At 46.1% G+C, this 20,328-nt stretch overlaps 2 protein-coding genes across 6 annotated transcripts in view; one reads left to right on the top strand and one right to left on the bottom strand.

The window, feature by feature from the left end:
* Nucleotides 1-20,328, bottom strand: part of Dmtn (transmembrane and coiled-coil domain 2 protein Dmtn) — a 61,338-nt gene that overhangs the window by 3,515 nt on the left and 37,495 nt on the right. For 4 of the 5 annotated variants that reach the window (XM_084602699.1, XM_084602700.1, XM_084602701.1 and 1 more), the window contains 3 exons: nucleotides 13,499-13,564; nucleotides 5,811-5,879; nucleotides 4,223-4,378 (listed from right to left, as the gene is read on the bottom strand). In XM_084602699.1, the coding sequence (XP_084458825.1) occupies nucleotides 4,223-4,378; nucleotides 5,811-5,879; nucleotides 13,499-13,564 (291 nt within the window). The remainder of the gene's footprint in view (nucleotides 1-4,222; nucleotides 4,379-5,810; nucleotides 5,880-13,498; nucleotides 13,565-20,328) is intronic. The other variant, XM_084602703.1, reaches the window with a different exon arrangement.
* Nucleotides 14,426-15,672, top strand: LOC146193349 (uncharacterized). Its single transcript, XM_084602704.1, has one exon. It carries the CDS (start codon nucleotides 14,986-14,988, stop codon nucleotides 15,469-15,471), a length of 486 nt encoding a protein of 161 aa, XP_084458830.1. The 5' UTR covers nucleotides 14,426-14,985; the 3' UTR covers nucleotides 15,472-15,672.

Here is a 20,328-nt window from a genome sequence, read left to right as displayed (position 1 = left end):
GCACAGCAAGCAAGAGTGCATTGCGACTGTTGCTGTGAATTGTGCATTTAGGCCTAGCAGGTAGGTGCAAGACGAAGTGTGCTGCCATGCCAGACACTGTAAGCAAGTTAACTTGGTGTAAGTGCCCCTACCTTAGAAGTGCAGATCTGGTGAAGTAGGGACACATTCTATTTCAGCTTGCAATGTTTCATCTCGGTTCGAAGATATGGGTGACTGAAGCATAAGCAAGGTTGATAAGCATGCTATCAACAAACATTCTCCACCACAGCATTAAGTCGCATTGCTTCTTCACCATTGCGGCTCATTCGGCTGTATGGCCCACGATTAAAGATTCATGCAGTCTCACGTTCGAAGAGGAGGACTGGTAACACTGAAAACTCATACACGTGCTCCTACTATTCGCAGCCACAAGATCATTTGCCGAGTAGCCAAGCCTTGAATGACCTCAAAAGTTTGAGGAACACTTATGCTCTGCCTTTAAGACTGAGTTGAAGAGTCGCGATAGGGCAGCGTCAATCGCTCCTGCCTGCAGATCGCCTATTCCCTTAAATTGTGCCTCCATTATCACGCACATGCTTATTTGCATACAGACCACATTATGTGAAATACCGTCCGACGTATAATGCCCTACTTTAACCTTTACCAAGCGTGGCTAGCCGAGGGGTAACTTATACAACCCTGGATGCAAGGGCCGGAGTCTTAATTTTTACCTCATCCCTCTGCCAGACAGGAGCCATCTAAGGTAGCAGCGCCCAACAACTCTGCCGGGTCATGTGGTCTCGAGACGCGCCACACAACATGCCGACCAATCGGTGCATGGCCACATCAACTGTCAATTACTTACCACATGCCGGAGGCATGCTCAGGATTCACTCCCAACAACACTGCCAACAACGCTGACACAGATTTTCCACAGAACAAGGCTCTTAATGCCATAGAATTAAATCCATAACGCTGTGCTTCTGCGGAGAATTTTGTTCCCTCTAATCGTTGTGCATGTGCATTTGGCATTTTCATAATTTCTAAAATGCGGTTAAACTGGACTGTCGAGAGAAAACTATTCTGCTTGGTAGTAGTTCACTCATACGACGCAATGCCTCGGCTTTTCAGCGCTGATAAGACGGACTAGGCTTACTCTCCATCTTGACCCCAACTGTCCATTTGTCGCAAAACGCAGCCATCTAAACAGCAGCAAGACACCGCGATACCTAGTCAGTCACCATTATGGTTATTTTCCACTCAGCACTCGCAACCCGACGTTAAAACAAAATTATAGCGTTCAAAGTTCAAGGTCACAGATCAAAGGGTAATACTTGAGTGTTTGCCTGCGCCACTATCCACTATAATGGCGAACATCGAGATCGAGAGCATTATGTAGAACGTGATCGAAGAGGGAAGGCTGGGGCTCTGTGATAGCCCTCTCAAGCTACCTGTGAAATCAAGGCTCTCGATTCAAAACCCTCGTTAAGCTAATTAGCAAACAAATGCAGGGAAGGTGAGAGGGTCCGCTATGAGATGTATGAAAGGAGCCAAACAGCCACCGACACAAAGGAAAGCCTAGGGAGACAGTCTCAAGGAAAGGTTACACATGACATAAATATTTAAGGCATCGGATGCAAAACCCTGAGGTCACGGGTTCGGATGCCATCGGCGGCAAGTGTTTTTTTTCTTCTTTTTTTCTGTTCTAGCCAATTACCTCCACGGTTAATTATTAGTTCACATTCACCAACACCAAAAAATAAACTAAACAAAGAAAAGAAAATATTCGCCCCTATGCTTTCCTTTCTGTCAGTGGCTCATGGCTCCTTCCGTATGTATCCAATGATGAAGAAACTACCCGTGGCTGAAGCAAGCACCATGTCAGCACTGGCCTTCACAATAACTCCTAGTAACTTTAGCCGAAAACAAACCTCGGAACTGATGACACATTACCGTATACACTCTGCAATGACTTCTGCGTCATGAGTGCTATTTTGGATGTCATCAAAATGCACATTTTGACCCTAGTGTCATCCTGGAACACTCGAAGCTGTGGTGCGCTTTGTCGCAGGTACAAGCCACTAACTGGCTTTGAAAAGCGCCTCTGTTTTCTACTGCTTCTGTGAGGCTGTACACATCCTGCAAGCTTCACTGTTCCTTCTTCATGAACTCGGGACAACGAATATGGCACAAATGAGTCCTGCAAGCTTTAACTTCCATTCAAGGTTTAGCAGCAGGAACTCCTGAAAACAGCACAAGCTTGCAACCGCGCGCATACGATGTGTGGACCGGCAAAGGATATCAGCTCTGCAATTTATGACACCCGCTTTTAGCGTTATTCCGCTTTATTGTGCCCTTATATAGCACGATTCAACGAGTTATATGTTGACTTGGATTATTGCCAGCATTGTAGTGAGTGTGAATGAGGTCCAAAAAATCAAGCAATCAATCGCAACAAAGTCATGATGACAAAGCGCATCCAAAAAATAAAGATTCAAATTTTCAGTCAATGAGTGAACCACTGTAGATGAGTTAATACCAATTCATTTTTGTTCCCATGACAGCTTTTTGGCCCTCAATCAAATGGCATGTTAGGGGCGCTCCACTTCAATTCTGTTTTGAGAACATGGAATGGCCAAGCTGTAATTAATGGCTTTTACAACGGCCATCAGCTCGCTTGTTTCAGCAGGTCAGACCGGGCAGTTCACAGAAGTGCTAAAAGTGTTATATGCGAGCTTCCATGTACGCAGAGCAACATTTCCTCAAGGCAAGACCAAGTTCACTGGAACTGAACAAACAGGTGGGTGGCGCTCAGAAATACTCCCATGTATGACTGGAAAGTGCGAACGAGCAGGTAAGCCTTACAATTTTCAAATACCTCAATGGCTTGTATAGAGTGAATGTTGTTTATCTAATTCTCCTTAATTCATTGAACTTTGTTCAGTGACGACTCAACCCTGCCCATGTCACGTGTGTTAAAACTGCTCCCCTGTAATTCAATCCAAGCACAATCTGAACAAGTTTTCAGCACCTTTCAAGTTTTAATTACCACAAAAACCTGCCCATAATATGAGGTCTGTCTCCCGATTTTATCTTGCCAGATTTCCGCCTCGCATTATATATGTGGATCCTAACGAATTTCATCCTAAATTCACAGTCCCGGCCTTATTATTAATTAGCGCTATCAGCACCAGACTTCAAGAGAGAGGAGGCGGTATTGAGCAGTAGCATCGGCCGACTGTTTTGGTGGTTTTGGTTACACCATTCTGACTTCGCAATCCTCGTGACCATGACGGACGCGATGCACATGCGAATGGAAGGAGGCGCAAGCATGGCGCATTATGGCCGGTAGCTCACGCAGTGCCATCCTTGAAGCAGCTTACTGGTTTTAGAGCAACATGAGATTCTCCAATGAACCGTGGCAGTGCGAGAAGAGGAGTGAACCAGCACCGGCGCATGATGGTGCGTGGCACTATTCAGCGCCTGGTGTTCGGTGGCGTTCTCAAACGCGGAGCACGTATGCCTTGAGGAGCAGCCATGAAATGTAGTGCAAATAAATGTTTTTGCTGATCTTTCCTCTTTCACTTCATACACGAATGAAAACTAGCCCCCCGAAATTACACCTTGTGATATCATCATCATCAACAGCAGCAGCCAGATTATACCCACTGCAGGATGAAGGCCTCTCCCATGTTACTCCAATGAACCCGGTCCTGTGCTAGCTGCATCCACTTGACCTCTCTGAACTTCTTATCCTCATCCATCCACCTAACTTTCTGCCGCCCCCTGCTACGCTTTCCTTCCCTTGGAATCCAGTTTGTTACCCTACGCGACCATCGGTTACCCTCTCTTCGCACTACCCTATTTCTTCTTGATTTCCACAAGAGCGTCACTAACTTAAGTTATTTCTCTGACCCACTCTGCATGCTTCCTATTTCTTATTATTATCCCTATCATTTTTCGTTCCATAGCCCTCTGCGCTGTCCTCAACTTAGGTAGAACCTTTTTCGTTAGCCTCCATGTTTCAGCCCCGTAGGTGAGTACAAGATACAACTGCTGTATACTTACCTCTTGAGTGATACCAGTGAGCTGCTAGTCATGATCTGCGAGTACCAAATGCGCTCCATCTCAATCACTCGTGTTATATGCAGATTTTTATGGTACCCAGAGCAGACTGTACTCTGAACAGTAAAATCAAGGTGCAAATAAAATGGCAAGCACTGACTGAAAATCATGCGCTCACCCGTGTCTGGCAGCTCTCTAGCAGCTCCTGAACGTCGCGCAGGCGCTCCTCGCTCTGGTACTGCACCTTCTCCTCCATGTCCGCCATTCCCTGCTTCAGGTTCTCCATCTCGTTCTGGTGAAGCTCAATCAGGTCGTTCATCTGCTCCTCCAGACGCTGTATGCACCACACCACAAGGAAGGCCCTCCTCACAACACGGGCAAGGCAAATCACACACTGTCTGCAGACCACACCATAAACTTCGTGGTGCAAAAATGTCAGTTTTCAAGATCGGACCATCGATCAACGCTACTGTTACCATAAATACTAAGTCCACTTAAATTACGGTTAGAAAGCGCTGTATACTAGCCTGCTGGCTGCATTTATATCCCTGTCACCCCTGTTACATCCAAGCTGGCTGCTTTTATACCCGTCACACTGGCAGTTCCAGTGCCCGCTGAGTAGGTGGGCACGAACATAATCAAAGTTCACAAATGACCATTAGAATCTCAAAGGCTATTCAGAACATCCCTGCTCCCATCATACGTTGAAAAAAGAGACATAAAAGCAGGTAAGAAACAAAAATATCCTTTTTATTTATTTACCCATCTTTTGGACTGCGTTAACCACTGGCTTATAAACTAATTTTATTCAGCAGTGAAAAATGTCTGGTGGTCAGATGGAAACAAATCGACACTGTACTTTGGTGTACCGTTTTGCCTATGTTTGCCTTTGGATGTGCCTTGCGAGTCATGACAACTGAGATCCACATGAGCTCTAACGATAGTGTCTACGAATGTGTCAAGGGCAGCCACATAGCTGTGGCAGCTTTGTCAGTGCAAAATAAATGCTTCTGAACTGTGAAGCATTTGAATGCAGTTTTGTGAACAAGTTTGCAATTAAAAACAGCACTTAATCCAACATACACCTCTCTCTCTTTTTTTTTTTTTCTGCTCAGTAAATTTACTCGCGGTTACCCTTAGCACCATCTGTTGGATCACACACTCACTACCCACCCGTCATTGAAATCCACTGTGGGGCAGTGGTGGATCTGGATTGCCCCTGAGAATTCCGACGGCTACCAAGTCAGTGGGCTTTGAGATTGCCGCTGTGACGGGGATATTACAGCCTCTGGTTCAAGAAGTCCACTCTTTATGACGCCTAACAAGAACCTGTTAAACGTATCTGCACCCTATTACCTTACGGTTCTATTTTTCAATTGTTACTTCTGTGCACTTGTTCGAATTTGGCGTGCCCTGAATGAACAATCAGAATCTGAAATGAGAAATATTTCACAGCGCAAGTATCCAAACTCAATCTTAACGGGGTGCAGACACGGCATGAACCTGTTATGATAGGCGGAGCACGGAGCAAATACTGGTCAGCTCAATGGTAGTTAGATGCTAACTTTTGCCTCTTTCAACACCACATGGCTCCCAGCTGACAGCAGACAACTTTAAGAGACTAGAGTTGCAGTGATCAGCCCAGGCTACTACGATTATTGCAGTTAGCGACCGTTTACCGCCGTACCGGGGTATATGCGACTCGAATAAAACCCTCAAAATGTTTGGCTGTTTTTGCAGCGGCCAAGAGCCAAAGCGAAGCCCACCTCTGCGACAGCGTGTCTGCCTGGTGCTTGCTCACTGTGCCAGCATGTAGCTGGAGCCAAGGTGGCCATCTGGCGCCCCACGCAGCGTGGCAACAGAGAGCACAACATGCGTGTAAGGTCATGCCACCATCACCTCGGTATGCATCGCACTAGGGCAGGGGTTCTCAAACCAGGTCCCTCAGTCAGGTTTCTCGGTTCCAAGCACCTAGTCCCTTTTAACCCCTTTGATCTGGAACTGATCATACTGTGATAATTATAGCAGGCTGTTTTACTTTATAACCATGCATTATAAACTGAATTTCGGGATTTTTGAAGGGGCTTTTATATGCATGCTATTTTTTTCTATTTTTGAAGGATGCCAGGCAGGAGGAAGGGGTGGATGAAAAGGCACACAGCATTCCCTGGCTCCTTTTAGAAGGCTATCGGGGTTCTCCAAGGCTAGAAAGACTGAGAATCCCTGGACAACTAAGATTCTATGCAGAGCAGCAGTTCAATACGCTTGCCTGTATTCTACTGCTTCCAATGAACTTTGCTTGCTTCAAGGCAGCGTTGAACCTGTTCGCGGAGCATTTTCTACACCCTCTACAAGTGACCTAATGGCTACTATGATAATCATAATGAGCGCAGCTTCAAAAGCCATATTCCCCAATCAATACAGAGAGAGAGAGAGTGGCAAAGCATTGCCTTCATATCTACTGCACAACCACAGAGGCCCTGTACTCATCTAAGCATGCAGTGCTGCTTATCACACAGTCAAAAGTGGCATATTTTCTACCCAGCTGGACAGCACAATCCACGACAGTCAAGCATCACAGGACAAGGAGAGAGAGAGATAGGATGCCTTCAGGTGGTGGCCAAACTGCACACATCAGCAATGCATAAAAAAAAAAAAAGTTTATTCAGGTTAGGAGGATAAAATTGTATGCCTGTTGGTGAGACAAGACAGCTAAAAAAAAAAAAAAAGCACAAAAAGCAACAAATGTGCTATGGAGAAGGAGGCAACAACACAGGGTTGTACTTGCCACTGAAAATTTACTCAAAACATATAATTTACTGAAAACAAGGTTTGTCCGCTATAAATATGCCCACAACTTGGAGAAGCCTTATAAATGACACCTGTTGCTCATGTAACACACCAGTTCTCTTCCAAATGATCCTTGCATTACGTGCCAGGTTTTTTAGTAACCCTTTCCCACAAAGTTTCCCAATCTCAAAAGTTTACAAGCTGCAGGAAAAAAACGGTCAATGCCATATTTGCCTGAAATATCTTTAAAGTTATGCGAAGTTTTGTTTAGGTAAAGAATGACTTTTCTCTGCCAGGCCAGTTCTTAGGAAAGAGAGTCCCCCCCCCCCTTCCCCGTCTTGCGGAGCTTTTTGGCCACTGATTCTGCAACCGCTCTTCAAAGTTTGATAATATGTCGTTTCAAGTTGCTCCTCTTGAAGTGAACGAGAACATGCTTGCAGCAGACGACGCGGCGGTAGTTTATGTTGTCGGTTGCCGGTTGCCAGATCAGCAAGCTGTTCACGAAGAAACGAAAATACTAGATTTAAAATATCTGAAGCTCCAATTGAGCTGAAACTTTGAGAGTTGCATGGCCCATCAGGAATGACATGTAATAAACAGTATAGGTATATTTCAAAATTGGTGGCATGACCCCTTAAATGAAAAGATGTAGCGGTGGTCGCCATTTTACCGTCTCAACGGGATGAATGTGTTAGCTAGAATTCTGTTTCCGTCCTCTAAAAAGAATTACGCTTCCTTGTCATGCGAGCTCTTGGCTCTTTTCTTTCTTTGCCTTTTCATGCACAGTTTGTATCACTTATGCAGTGGCTTTTCATGACTTAAGTCGCATATGAAGATGTTGGTCTTTCAAGTCTTGCAACTTGATTGCTATCCTTTTCGTGTACTTACAGCTCGTGTCATTTACGTTGGGCACTTCCCTTCCTTTACTTTCACGTTCGGATTGTTGGTCAAAGGTTGCGTTTTGATATTTGTCTTTATCCTCTCTTGCCTGGCTGTACGGTCACACATGCGATCTGCCTGCTAAAGCCATTATGCTTTCTTAAATAGATTCAGAGATGCAAGTGCCACCCTGTGTCGTTGCCTCCCTCCGTTCTGTGTGCGTTGCTGTTTTTAGCCGTTATAGCCAGGTCCATCAGAGCAATGTGGAACTTCAATGCGGTGCTTCAAATGCAGCGAGAATGAGCGTTCGGGCAGCCGGATCATGTGGGTCACAAAATATCTGAACAAACAGTGCACATGGCCTTAGCCCACTGCTTCTGCTCTACATTAGTATCCAGCAAGATGATGATGCAGTGAAATTGTACCCAGGTGTTTAGAGGCAACACCTTATAACACTCAGTGCCATCTGTTGTATCTAGCTACACAGTCTGCACAAGAGAACTGCAGTGAATGGAGCCTCAAGGATGCAGCCTGCGAGCTCTTGCTAATTGGGTTGTAAAAACTCAAAACACGGCTTCTAGCACCCCATTTCCCAATGCGTGGCAATCCCAACCTTTTCACAGCGTACATGCACTAGACTAAAAAATCTCTTACCATTTACATAGCAATTGTTTTTTCAAGGCAAACAAAATCCAGCAAAAAAATCGTCAAACACGCTGCTAACTCACTGGCATTGTTGTGCCCAGGCAAGCCACCCAGATTCTGCTCAATCGAATGTCAAGCTTCTCCACCTAATACACCCTCTTCGCAAGCCACGATGTTTTTCCGCAAGTCAGCAACACATTGCAAGGAAGCATTGGTGAACAAAGTGTTGAACCATGCCTTCAAAATTTCACACGACTGACGCCAGTTTCTAAGCTGCGAGTGAGTCGCCTTCGCATTGCGGAAGATTTGAAACAGCGATCAGCGCGCTCGCTGATTGGACCTCTCAGGCCGCCGTCACGTGCTGCCTCCGGATTGGACAAATTGAGTGGCAACGACTTCTCCTGGAATGTAAGCGAGCACGCTGCCTCTGGAGACCTCCACGAGCGTTCATCGAGTGCCATGCTGCTCGCAAAGAGGAGACGAGTCATAGTCGCCCCGGCTGTCGCCGTGCGACTGCACTTGTGTCTAGCTTATAGTCCTCGGCCCCCATGCCGATTTGCTGTAAATATGCCCTGTACTTAGTGTATAAAGACGCCTTTCTTCATATTTTCAACGCTGACTCAGTTTCATCGCTATCGCCAAGGAGCAGGCAGCTCTAGATCACGAAACGGGTGACGTGAGCTACGGGCCATACTCCTTCGGCACAACATTGGTGGCAGTGGTGGGATGTCCTAGGCGTTACCTTGGCACTACACTGGTAGGAAGCAGATGATGTACCAGGCGTGAACGTGCAACTGGCTGGCACTGGTGACCTCATAACACTGGATGAAGCTGCAGATCGACCGGCGTCAGACAGCTCGCCGCGGCGAGTATCTGATGGTTCCCTCGAACGCCAAACTTTCTCAGACTGAGGTTATGATAGCTTAGAGAAAAGTTTGGGTGTAGCATTGTGTTAGCCTTGCGTGTTTGAAGCCAAGAGAAAAGGGTTTGAAAACCATGGGATGCTATGAGGGTAAACGAGGTACTGTGTGAAATACCTGTGCACGTTTTGCTAGAGTGAGTTAGCGAACGTCAAGTATAATCTAAAAGGACAAACAGCAAGAGGCCAGTGTGAGAGATGAAGAGTTACGAGGTCAGAGAACTTCTCCAAACTTGTGATGAGTTGGGCATAGATTTGGGACCAACAAAAAGAAAAAAGAAAAACCTTGAAATCATACGGGAAAGTAAGTGACGGCTGAGGAAGCCAATGAGACTTGGGATGATGTTCAAGAGAGAAAAGTGAAGGAGGAAGCCGAAAGGCTAGAACTCCAAAGGTGCAAGGAGCGTGAAAGGCTACAACGAGAAAAGCGGTTTGCCCAATTAAAGAAGCTTATGCACCTAGAACATTCAGCCCATCTAACGAGCATGGAAAGGTATAATGCTTTAATTGCCTTTCAAGGTACGGTTCAAAGTCGCGAGATGGTCTGCAGCCATTCCTCATTGCCGGGGATATGGAAGATTATTTGGTAGACTTCGACAGTGCCTGCAAGAGCAAGCGCTTTAAGCGAGATAGTTGGGCACTGAAATTGGTAGCTCTTCTCTCCGCTGAAGTGTCTGAAGAAATCAAGTGCTTGTTAGGCAACCGCTTGAAAAATTACAATGAACTGAAAGAGTCATTACAGATAAAACATCTGCTGTCGCCGCATAATTTTCGCAAGATCAGTTTAGTTTAGTGGGGTTTAATGGCACATAGGCTACTAAGGCCATCATGCGCCAAGCACGAGGTTTTGTTTGTTACGCGTGTGATGGGTCTGAAAAATTGGTAAAAAAAAAATCTGTAACTCATTTAAAAACCTTGCTTCTTTTAGGAATGAAACAACACATGATGTATTTACAAGTGAGTCATCTCCTAGAAGTAGGCGAGGATGGAAAGGAATGTGTTCGTTGAAGAATTGTGGGAAGTGTTTTTTTCTCATCTTGTGCAGTTTTTTGCATGAGCACGAAATGCGTATTATTGTCATCTCTTTTTCACACAGTCCACATGTCGGTCTTTCCTGTTTTGCGAGAATAAAGCTGTGTGTATGGTGCGTGTTTCCAATGCGCAGGCGACATACGATGACTTCAATGAAACGTTCTTGATGAGAGCATGACTTCCATTCCCCTATGGTAGGTTTTACCAAGTGCGGCTTTTCAATTCTTTATTCCATTCCGACTGCCAGTTTTCTTTCAACTTGTAGTGCACTAACTTTAAATTGTTTCGTGTTGTGCTTGTGCAGCACACTCATCTGCTCTCTCATTGTCTTTAATTCCAACATGACTTGGAACCCAGCATAGTATTATGCTCTGTCCCTGTGCTGTGGCTTTTGCTATGTTTTGTATGATATTTCCAATCAATGGTGTACATGAATTCCTAGGGTGAAGTGCTGTGAGTGCACTGAAGGAATCGGTGTAAATGGCACTTCTTCATATTCTTGTTTATTGTTTTTTCTATTACTATGGTGATCGCATAGCACTCGGCAGTGAAAATGGAAGCGCACTGAGGTAACCTTACTACTTTTTCTTGTCTGCCTTCCACTATGGCACTGCCTACATAAAATGCTGTTTTAGAACCATCAGTGTAAAATGATTTGTAATTTCTGTATTTATCACTGAGGGTCAAAAACTCTTGTAAAAGGTGTTCATGTGGTGTCTGTTTTTTGTGGAATTTTGTAAGGGTTAAGTCACATACTTCGGGGAAACTGTACCAGGGCGGCACTGGGTGGGGACAATGCACAACATCGGGTAGTGTATCGAGTATGTTTAATTCTTTGCATTTTTCTTCAAAACGAAGTAGGAGCGGCTTGACTGCTTGAGGCTTATTATTAAACAGTGCCTTAGATGGGCATTGTGTAACTGTTCCATAACAAAGGTGAGAGAGGTATCAGCGCGAGAAAAGCTGTACTGACTTGTATCGGTTAGGCATATCAGTTGAAGGCCGCTGTAACTGAATGGCTAGACAGTCGGAAAGTGTTGGAGCAAATCGAACTTGCACCAGAATATGAGACACAGATTGGGGAAGTGGCCGAGCAACGTGACCGCAGCATCCAACCGAGCCTCGAATGGAAAGGCATCGGGCTATTTTGGTCGAGCCACCGGCAGTTGAAACGGTTGGCATCGGCTTCATCGGCGAGAAATCTGCAGTGACACCATCAAGCGAGGTGAACAGCACGCCGACCCACGTAGCTGTAAGTGACCCTGTTCCAGCTAATGAGAGTAGGGAATTGACAGTCACAGAATCGCCTTTAAAGGCAAAAGCAGAAGCTTGTGCAGAGCGTCGTGGAGATGAAGTTATACCAGAAGAGAACAAAATTGCAGTTTCCAAAATCAGTGCCGCCGTGGACCATGACACGCAGAAATAGGAAATGCTGATCAGGGAAACTGCGTAGCCCACAAATTTTGATCAGCCAGGATAGACCCATGATGAGCGCGCGTCTGCTGTAGAGAGCCACACTTGCGAAGCCGACAGCAAGCAACTAGAGATAATTCACTGTCGGGAATTTTCGTGCCCTAACACGCCCAGTCGCATTCGTGAAAGCAACACTGGAAGCACTGGAGAGCAACGTGTTGAATCATGCCTGAAATATTTCCCATGAGATGACGCCAGTTCCGTAGCGGCGAGTCGCCTTTGTGATGCAGAAGATTTGAAGCAACCAATCAGTGCGCTCGCTTATTGGACTTCTCGGGCCGCTGTCACGTGCTACCTCCGGATTGGACAATTTGAGTGCCAATGACTTTTCCAGGTTATATAAGCGAATACACTGCCTCTGGAGACCGAGACCTCAAAGGCCATTCGTCGAGTGCCATGCCACTCGCAAAGCATGCCGCTCAAGTCATAGTCTCCCCGCCATCGCTGTGCAACTACAGTTATGTCTAGCTTGTAGTCCTCAGCCCCCGTGCCGATTTGCTGTAAATATGCCCTGTATATAGTGTATAAAGATGCCTTTTTTTTAACTCTTCGACGCTGATTCAGTTTAATCGCTACCACTAAGGGACTAGGCAGCTCATCACGAAACGGGTGACGTGAGCTACGGGCCATACTCCTTCGGAACAACAGGACACAAATCTTCAGGCCCTAAATAATGCGTTACAACAAGCCAAACAAAGGTCACGCTTCAAATGCTACCATAGCTGCTCTAGGCCAAGCAGCGCACCGCACATTCTTCACCAGCCAGAGTGCATTCACCCCATGCGTCCTGCTCTCCCTCTGCATGTTGTGAGATAAGCAGAAAGCCCGAAAGTGCCACTACACTTCAAAGCATATCATCTCAGTAATGCCTTGAAACCTGGCACTTCAGTCTTGAAAGGACGCTGGGGACACAACTAATTTTTGGGTGGTTCTGCTGATGGTCCCTTGACAACAGACGGCAAATTCAGCACTGCAAAATCTGCTGCCGGCAGCTGAAATTTGTTTTTTCCTCACCACTTGACTGCTGCCTGATGGTGATGACGTGGTCCTGACCCTCATAGAAAATGCGACTGCTGGCTTGCATTGGATCGTGGTTTGGTCTAGCATTGAAGATGCACATTCTAAGTTTCGTTTGGCTTGGTTTGGTTTGAGACGTTGTATTGGAGGACTCCGTGCACTGACATCGCACAGCACACGGGCACCTTGCATTTCGCCTCCACCAAAAAGCGACTGCTATGGCCGGGATTTCATCCCGTATCCTTGGGCACAGTAGTAGAGCGCCCTAACCACTTCACCACCATGGCAAGTAAAGAAGTACTGCCATCACTGTGGTTCACTGACAAAAATGAATTCTGACTGCAATACTTGTATCAACTTTTCAGCCTTTCCTAGCTAGCTATTAGATAGAATGCAGCGATTAACAGATGACAACTTCAATTAATCCACAGTGCCTTTCAATTGTTGCTACAATCAATTAAATATGACCCCCCCCCCCCCCTCCTCCTCCAAAAAACTTTTCTTGGACTCCTTGAAGAATGTGGTAAGTCAGATGTGGCTGAGGCTATGTGCCAACTCAACTAAAGTGGTGTACAGATGCACTCATCACACAAGACGGTGACTGTGTCACATGAGGGACTCTTGCCAAGTGCCTTCCAAATGCAATGAAAAGCAGCCTGAGAAACCAGAAAGGAACAAACAACAAAAAAGTGCACCCACCTCATACCTGTAGCGCTCTTCTTGCAAGGCTTGGCTGAAATAGGAACACTCGTGGTGCAGCTGGTTCTGCAGGGTGACCAACAGAAGAGAGAGGGAAAACCAAAAAAAAAAAAAGGTGGGCAAAAGATTTTTGTTTAGCATTCTGCTCAATGGCTGCTACCTCCATCTACACTGTCATTCAATACAGACACCTTTGTTTCAACATCCTGCATGATAATATTAGTGATCCCCCACCCCCTACTTATACTTCTAGATATTAGCACGCAATTTTTGTTTAAGAACCAAGTTACCAACACTGAAGTGATGCACAAAGGAGCTGCAAGAAAAAACAACAACAAAGAAACAAATTTGCTCAGGGGGAGATGAGGTTTACAAGCCAGGTCTTGAAGACTCAGCTGAGCAAATTAATACCCCTGTCACACGGTCATTTTCAAAGGCAATTGAGTTGATAACCTTCGAGATTTTCAAACACAACTGAACTTGAAGTTGTGCCGCTGCTACATGGCAAAACTCGAAGGCTGTTGAAATAGTTATGGTGTTTGGCACCATACTCTTCTGGCGCCATTGTTATTGTTTTCGGTTTTGAAAAAAGAACTAAAATCTTTCTATAAATGCAAAATAAAATATAACAGTACAGTCCAGCCCACTTAAACAGCCGCAGATATAATGAACGCTCGCTTAGTACGAACGTTCATGTAGTACGAACGTTCATGAAGGGCAGGACATGTAGTGCGAAGAGAGGATAACCGATGGTCGCTTAGGGTAACAAACTGGGTTCCAAGGGAAGGAAAGCGTAGCAGGGGGCAGCAGAAAGTTAGGTGGGCGGATGAGGTTAAGAAGTTCTCAGGGGTCAACTGGATGCAGCTAGCACAGAACCGGGTTAAGTGGAGAAATATGGGAGAGGCCTTCGCCCTGTAGTGGGTATAATCAGGCTGATGATGATGATGATGATAGTAAGAACGAGGACGGTGCTACCGTCAAAATATATATTGGGGCAATGGCACAGTGTCTCACATAGAACGAACTGTTGTGGCCTCAACACTCGTTAGAGCGAACGCGAAGCTGTCGGCCCCCATAGTTGACCGAGCCGGTGGTGTTTGGCGCGGTTTCGCTCGATTGCGAACCCGCGGCAGGCAAATTTCGCGCACTTTGTGTTCCCCTGACACGACGCGAACACAGAGCACACAAAGCGTCCCCCGGCTCTCATTTGCGGGTTAAATAAAGTAAAGAAAGAGAAAGCACGCATTGAAAAATGAAAACGAAAAAGCGCGCGCGCGCAGTGACGAAAGAGAAAGTGGCACCGCCCGCGTCGCTGTGATGCATCCACCTGATCTGCGTCGCCCAATCCGGAAAGTCAGGCGCCTGCTCTACCGGCTCAAACCGGTTCTCCATTTGTTGCTCCGTTGCCACCCTGCGCTGAGGGCATTGCGCCTTCGATTCTTTCTGTGCGATGGCACTGCGTTGACATCGTTACCGCATCCGTAGAGATGTTGAAAGCGGCGTGGATGGAACACACCGTGGAGTGCATAGCAAATTGCTTCCGCAAGGCGGGTTTTATGGGCCCAGGCACCAAGGATGCCATAGATCACCCACCAGAAGGCCGGTCGCACGAGGACTTGTGGCAACGCGTCGTTGACACGCTGGCTGGACCTGACGTTGCCTGGGACGATTTCGTTTTTGCTAATGACGACACCGACATTGCAGAGCCATGCACTGATGAAGCTATTGTGCCTGAAGTGCGAGCTCTTCCTGACTGCCCAGAGATCGACGAGGACGATGACGAGGATGCTACTCTACCGCCGGTTGCTGTGAACGCTTCAACCGCGATCGGTTACATCGCATCGCTTAAGGAACTCGTGTGCAGCAGAGGCCTTGGCGATGAACATATTACCGCGCTGGAAAAATTTGAAACGGCAAAGATGCGATCAGCTTTGAAGAAGCAGAAATGCATCACGGACTTTTTTCAAAAATAAAGTTAACTTTCGTCTCGCTTGGTCTTTTTGCCCGTATTATAGGTGGTCCACTTACTACGAACTTTGGATACAACAAACAAATGCCGCGTGACAATCAAGTTCGTTATAAGTGGGCTGGACTGTAACTGCAGGATTTTAGTTGTTAATTAAACAACAGTTATTTTTTTAAACGTGTTGACATCCATACGGCTGTGCTGTTCACTGTGTTTGCTTTTCTTGGCGGCGCAAGTTACAGTGGTAGAGAGAACAAAAATAATGCGCCTTAAATAGATCGATGCTATTTTAAAATTATTACGCATGCTAATATTTTACCGTGTAAATTAATAATATGAAACAATAACGCTTGTTCATGTTTTGTATCGTAAACGCGCTGTGCACGAGAGTGTGCGTCCCGCTCCTCAGGCCAACGCTAGCAACCTTGCGCGACGTTCGAAGGCCTTCGAAATCTCGACAGAGTTCTAAGCTGTTCCGCTGATTCGTTAAATTATCGACTCAACGGCCATTGAAAACGCCTGCGTAGCAGCGCTCGAAGGCCTTCGAGTTGATAGAAAATTGGTTCGAGGCCTTCGAAATGCCCATGTGATAGTGGTACAGTCGAACCCAGTTATATTGAACCCGGATATATCGAATTTTGGTTATATCGAACTCACGGAATATCCCCTTGAAAATCCCATGTAAAAGTATCGGAAAGCCGCGTCGTATATCGAACTCAATTTCACCGGTCGTTCGATATATCGAACTCAGCACCACGCACTGGAAAGTGTGCCTTCCCCAAAGATGATGGCATCACCCTTGGCTGTTAGCCGCGTGACGTTTTCAAGCCACGAGTGGAAGGAATGAGAGGGGACAGCTCTGGACAGCGCCGCGCCCATTCTCCATTCCCCAAAGGCGCGCGCATCTGCAGTTATCGTTTCCCGCGCGCCAACACATGACGTTTGTAAGCCATGTGCGTGGGTGTGCCCATTCTTTTGTCGAGCTATCTCTCTCCTTCAGCATGAGCTACGCATGTACAAAGCCAGCTCAGCCCGTTTTAAGACAGACATCGGACGCTTTCTCCAGTGTGTGTTGCGAACCCTCGCGGCGGCTGACGTGGCTATGGCGCCTGCGGACATTAAGAAGCGGCAGCTCTCTGTTTTTCTTCTTTTTTTTTTTTTTGAGAGTCATTCTTTCTTACCGTTGTGCTGTACGCGCGACATAGCGTAAGATATGGCGGCTGCGGACGTTAAGAAGCGGCAGGCTTTTTTTTTTGCTTTTTTTTTGCGGGAGCCGTTTATCTTTGCACGTATGAATCAACGGAAGCACGCAGTCTGCTGCTGCGATCATGACGCCCGCCCCAAGCACGGCGTGATAAATCGAAGCAGGCTTGTGCAATCAAGCCATCACGGGCGCTCTGCCAAGTTTGCTCCCCGCCACCGGAGGAGCTAGAAGAAGATAAACGCGCCCGACGTTATCGCTGCCTGCGCAGCAGCTTAGCACGCTGCCAAGAAATGAGCTGTGGATGCGACGAGCGAAACGGAGTGATGTGCGCCATCGACATGCAAGCAAAAACGCTCGCGATTTCTGCCGCAGGGACACAGAAACCTTGTATTGAGCTGTTGCGGTGGCTCGACCGGCAAGAGGGACGCAGTTCCAACAAGTTTGAAATATTTCGCTCCTCGCTGAGATCGCTCAATCGCTTGCATGTGAGCGAGCTGGTCTTAACGCATCTTTTATTTTTCAAATTCTCGGGTGCAAAAGTGGAGGGTGGGTTCATTAAACGAGTGGGTTGATTAGGCGACTAATACGGTATCGTTTTTTCGCATCGTAAGTGCCGTCACAAGCCGATTTTTGTATATCGAATTATCGGAGGGTGGGTTCATTAAGCGAATGGGTTGATTAGGCGACAAATACGGTATCGTTTTTTCGCATCGTAAGTGCCATCACAAGCCGATTTTTGTATATCGAATTATCGATATATCGAACTATTTCGTGATCCCCTTCGAGTTTGATATATCCGGGTTCGACTGTATAAGATTGCCATGAGTGGCTTGATTAGGCAACAAATACGGTATCGTTTTTTCACATCGTAAGTGCCGTCACAAGCTGATTTTTGTATATTGAATTATCGATATATCGAACTATTTCGCGATCCCCTTCGAGTTCGATATATCCAGGTTCGACTGTATAAGATTGCCATGGCTCAGCAAGCAGAGCATTTGACAGCCATGGCTGATCCAAAAAAACATCACAAACTAAATGATGCACATGATACAGTTATGCCAGGCACTGTCCACCATCACACAGTTTGACATTGTGCAAGGTCAACACTAGTATGTATAATGAGCTTCCAATGTTTTCGTAGCATTTCAAAATGGCTTAAATGTAGGCAGGCCTGCTAGCAAATTCCAACCACCTGCCTGCTCAAACATGTGCACCTAGGAACAGGGCTTCTGCACTTACAACTGAACTTTGGATACCTCCTACAGTGAGAGCTCGTTAATTGCGACCACCACTAGATCCAGCCAAGCTCATATCGAAAACAACAGATGTCTTACTCTCAGCACGATCCCAGCCAAGACCTACATAAGGCCATTTATGCTGTAAAAACACTCGAATACCAATTGAATTGAATATGTTGTTACTTCATCAACATTCAGTAAGAATTCAAGAATTCTCAAACATCTTCTGAAAATTTGGCAGCATTCGAATACAGTGCCGAATTTCGCAAATCCAGTCATGGTACAACTGCAATATACAGTTGGCGATGTTTGGCTATTTCCTTGTGCCAGGTAACGAAATAAAATAAGGCGTACGGTGTAGTAATGATTATCCAAAAATTGGGATTAAGTGTGCTTGGAACAAAGTACAGATGCTGCCTTTTACATTTATCGTGTGACTGGTTAACATTTGCACACTGATAAACTTGGACCTTGTGCAAAATTCCACAAGCGGGCTATCTTACGTTTCACGCATGATAAGATCCCTGAGGGATCACTTCGAACAATAGCAAGATGAAAGCATGTAGACATTTTGATTTTTCCATAATATGCGATATACCTAGCGCCCACACCCATGGTGGGGCCATGAAAGAACTGCACAGCAAGAAAACAAACAAGCAAAACAGCACGGCGAGAGAACAGCATTATGTTTAAACAGTGTAGCAGAGTAAGTGCTTATATGAGAGACCTAGAGCCATGCAGTTCTTAGAAGGCGGATCTTGGAGGCCACATTCAGTTTTCAGGATACGAATTATAATTTCATTCCAGTTTGAAACTAACTTGGAAGCCCTAACAACCACAAATAAAAAAAAATAGGATGGTTTCGTTTGGTTTGGTTCATGACCAAAGCGACTCAGGCTATGCGGATGCCATAGCGGAGGACTGCAGAAAATTTCAACCGCCTGAGGTTCCCTAATGCTCCATCAAAATGCGGCCGCAGTAGCTGGAGACAGGCAAGTCAAAAGGAAAACACAATGTTGATCAAAAGAAAACAAAAGAGTGTAGAGTGTCACAACACAGAGAGGCAAGGGGGACAAATGCGAGAGAGGAATCAGACCGGACAGATATGTACCGCAGTTTCCAGCTTGCAAGGGGAGCCGAAAATGAACACCTGCAGCAGGGCGGGATGGACAGGACAGAGAGAGAGAGGGAGGGGCGGAAAGAAGAGAACAAAAGAATGCTTTGGCAAAGGCAGCAGCAGAACATATGGCAAAAGCCCTTTTGAAATCAGCAAAGTGTTAGAGAAAGAGATGTACACAAATGGTACAGTGGCACCATGACTCTGCCGTCATTGTCCTTCCATCTTGCGAGCTACTTTAAACACGAAACGTCTCTTTTGTTGCTTACTTCATTTACAGACCAAAACACTTTCTTCACCTGCTAAGAGGCCACACACTGACCGAGCTTTGAAACAGGATGCTCAAGGAAAGCACAGCAAATACCAATCAATCAAGCCCAATCAAGACGAGCAATGAGTCCCTCCAAAGATTAACACGTACCTTGCTCTCTCAAGAGTATGCACGTGCGCACAAATACACACTGCACTGTTTGTTACCACTGGTAGACCAGCTTTCACTCACAAGAGACAATAGGTTGAGTGATGCTAAAATTGTCAGTGCTCCTTGGTAGCAAAAGGAATTCAAAGAGATGGATGGGAACAGTCTCTGGCATGACTGGTTCAACACCCAGAGACAGACTTTGATGTGTTACTGCTTAGACAGCTCCCGGCCTTACCTTGAGTGCACTAAAACAATGTGAACTGTGCAACAGTTAAGTTTCAGCAACAACAGCAAAAAAGAAAAAAAAAAGAAAAAGAAACTACATTTGTCTTCGAGATGCACCCAAACCAGTAGAAGAAAAAAAAAACTATCACTCGCGGAATTTCGCTGACACATCTCACGGACATATCTCGCCGGTGCGAGATTTTCACCATGAGCCTGGTTCGCAGGAAGGGAAAGGCGCAGTGTCTGTTACACTTGTTTCTGTGGACGCCTGAAGTCCTTTTGGGGTATCATCAAGTCCGCACGCTGGCGGCCGGATTTTCATGTAATGTGGGTTTCATTCTAAATCTGAGGAGAAAGGTCGTTGCCAGACCGTCACTCACCTGCATTATGTGAAAAGTTATTCTGCAATGGCCCATCATAAAATGCAGGCAGCCTGTCGCTATCTCTGTAGTCTTTTGCCTACTGCTTACCACACCTGACCCATATAGTGAGCCAAATTACAAGCAGCCAGCCAGGTGCTCTGCAGAAAGGCTGGTGAAATCCTAAGGTCCCTTTTTACAGCCATGATTTAACTGTCCCAGGGCACAAAGTCTCACCGTCATCAATCCTATACTGCTGTACAAGAAGGCTAGCAACACTGAGAAAAGAATGCCCCG

Source organism: Amblyomma maculatum, chromosome 4 (assembly GCF_055883805.1).
Source record: "Amblyomma maculatum isolate TAMU_Amacu chromosome 4, ASM5588380v1, whole genome shotgun sequence".
Lineage (NCBI taxonomy): Eukaryota > Metazoa > Arthropoda > Arachnida > Ixodida > Ixodidae > Amblyomma > Amblyomma maculatum.
The sequence above is the reverse complement of the archived record's forward strand: the minus strand, read 5'-3'. Positions and strand labels throughout refer to the sequence as shown.

What these genes read in the sequence shown, in the direction of transcription:
- LOC146193349 (XM_084602704.1), top strand. Translation starts at nt 14,986, where the DNA reads ATGTTGAAAGCGGCGTGGATGGAACACACCGTGGAGTGCATAGCAAAT.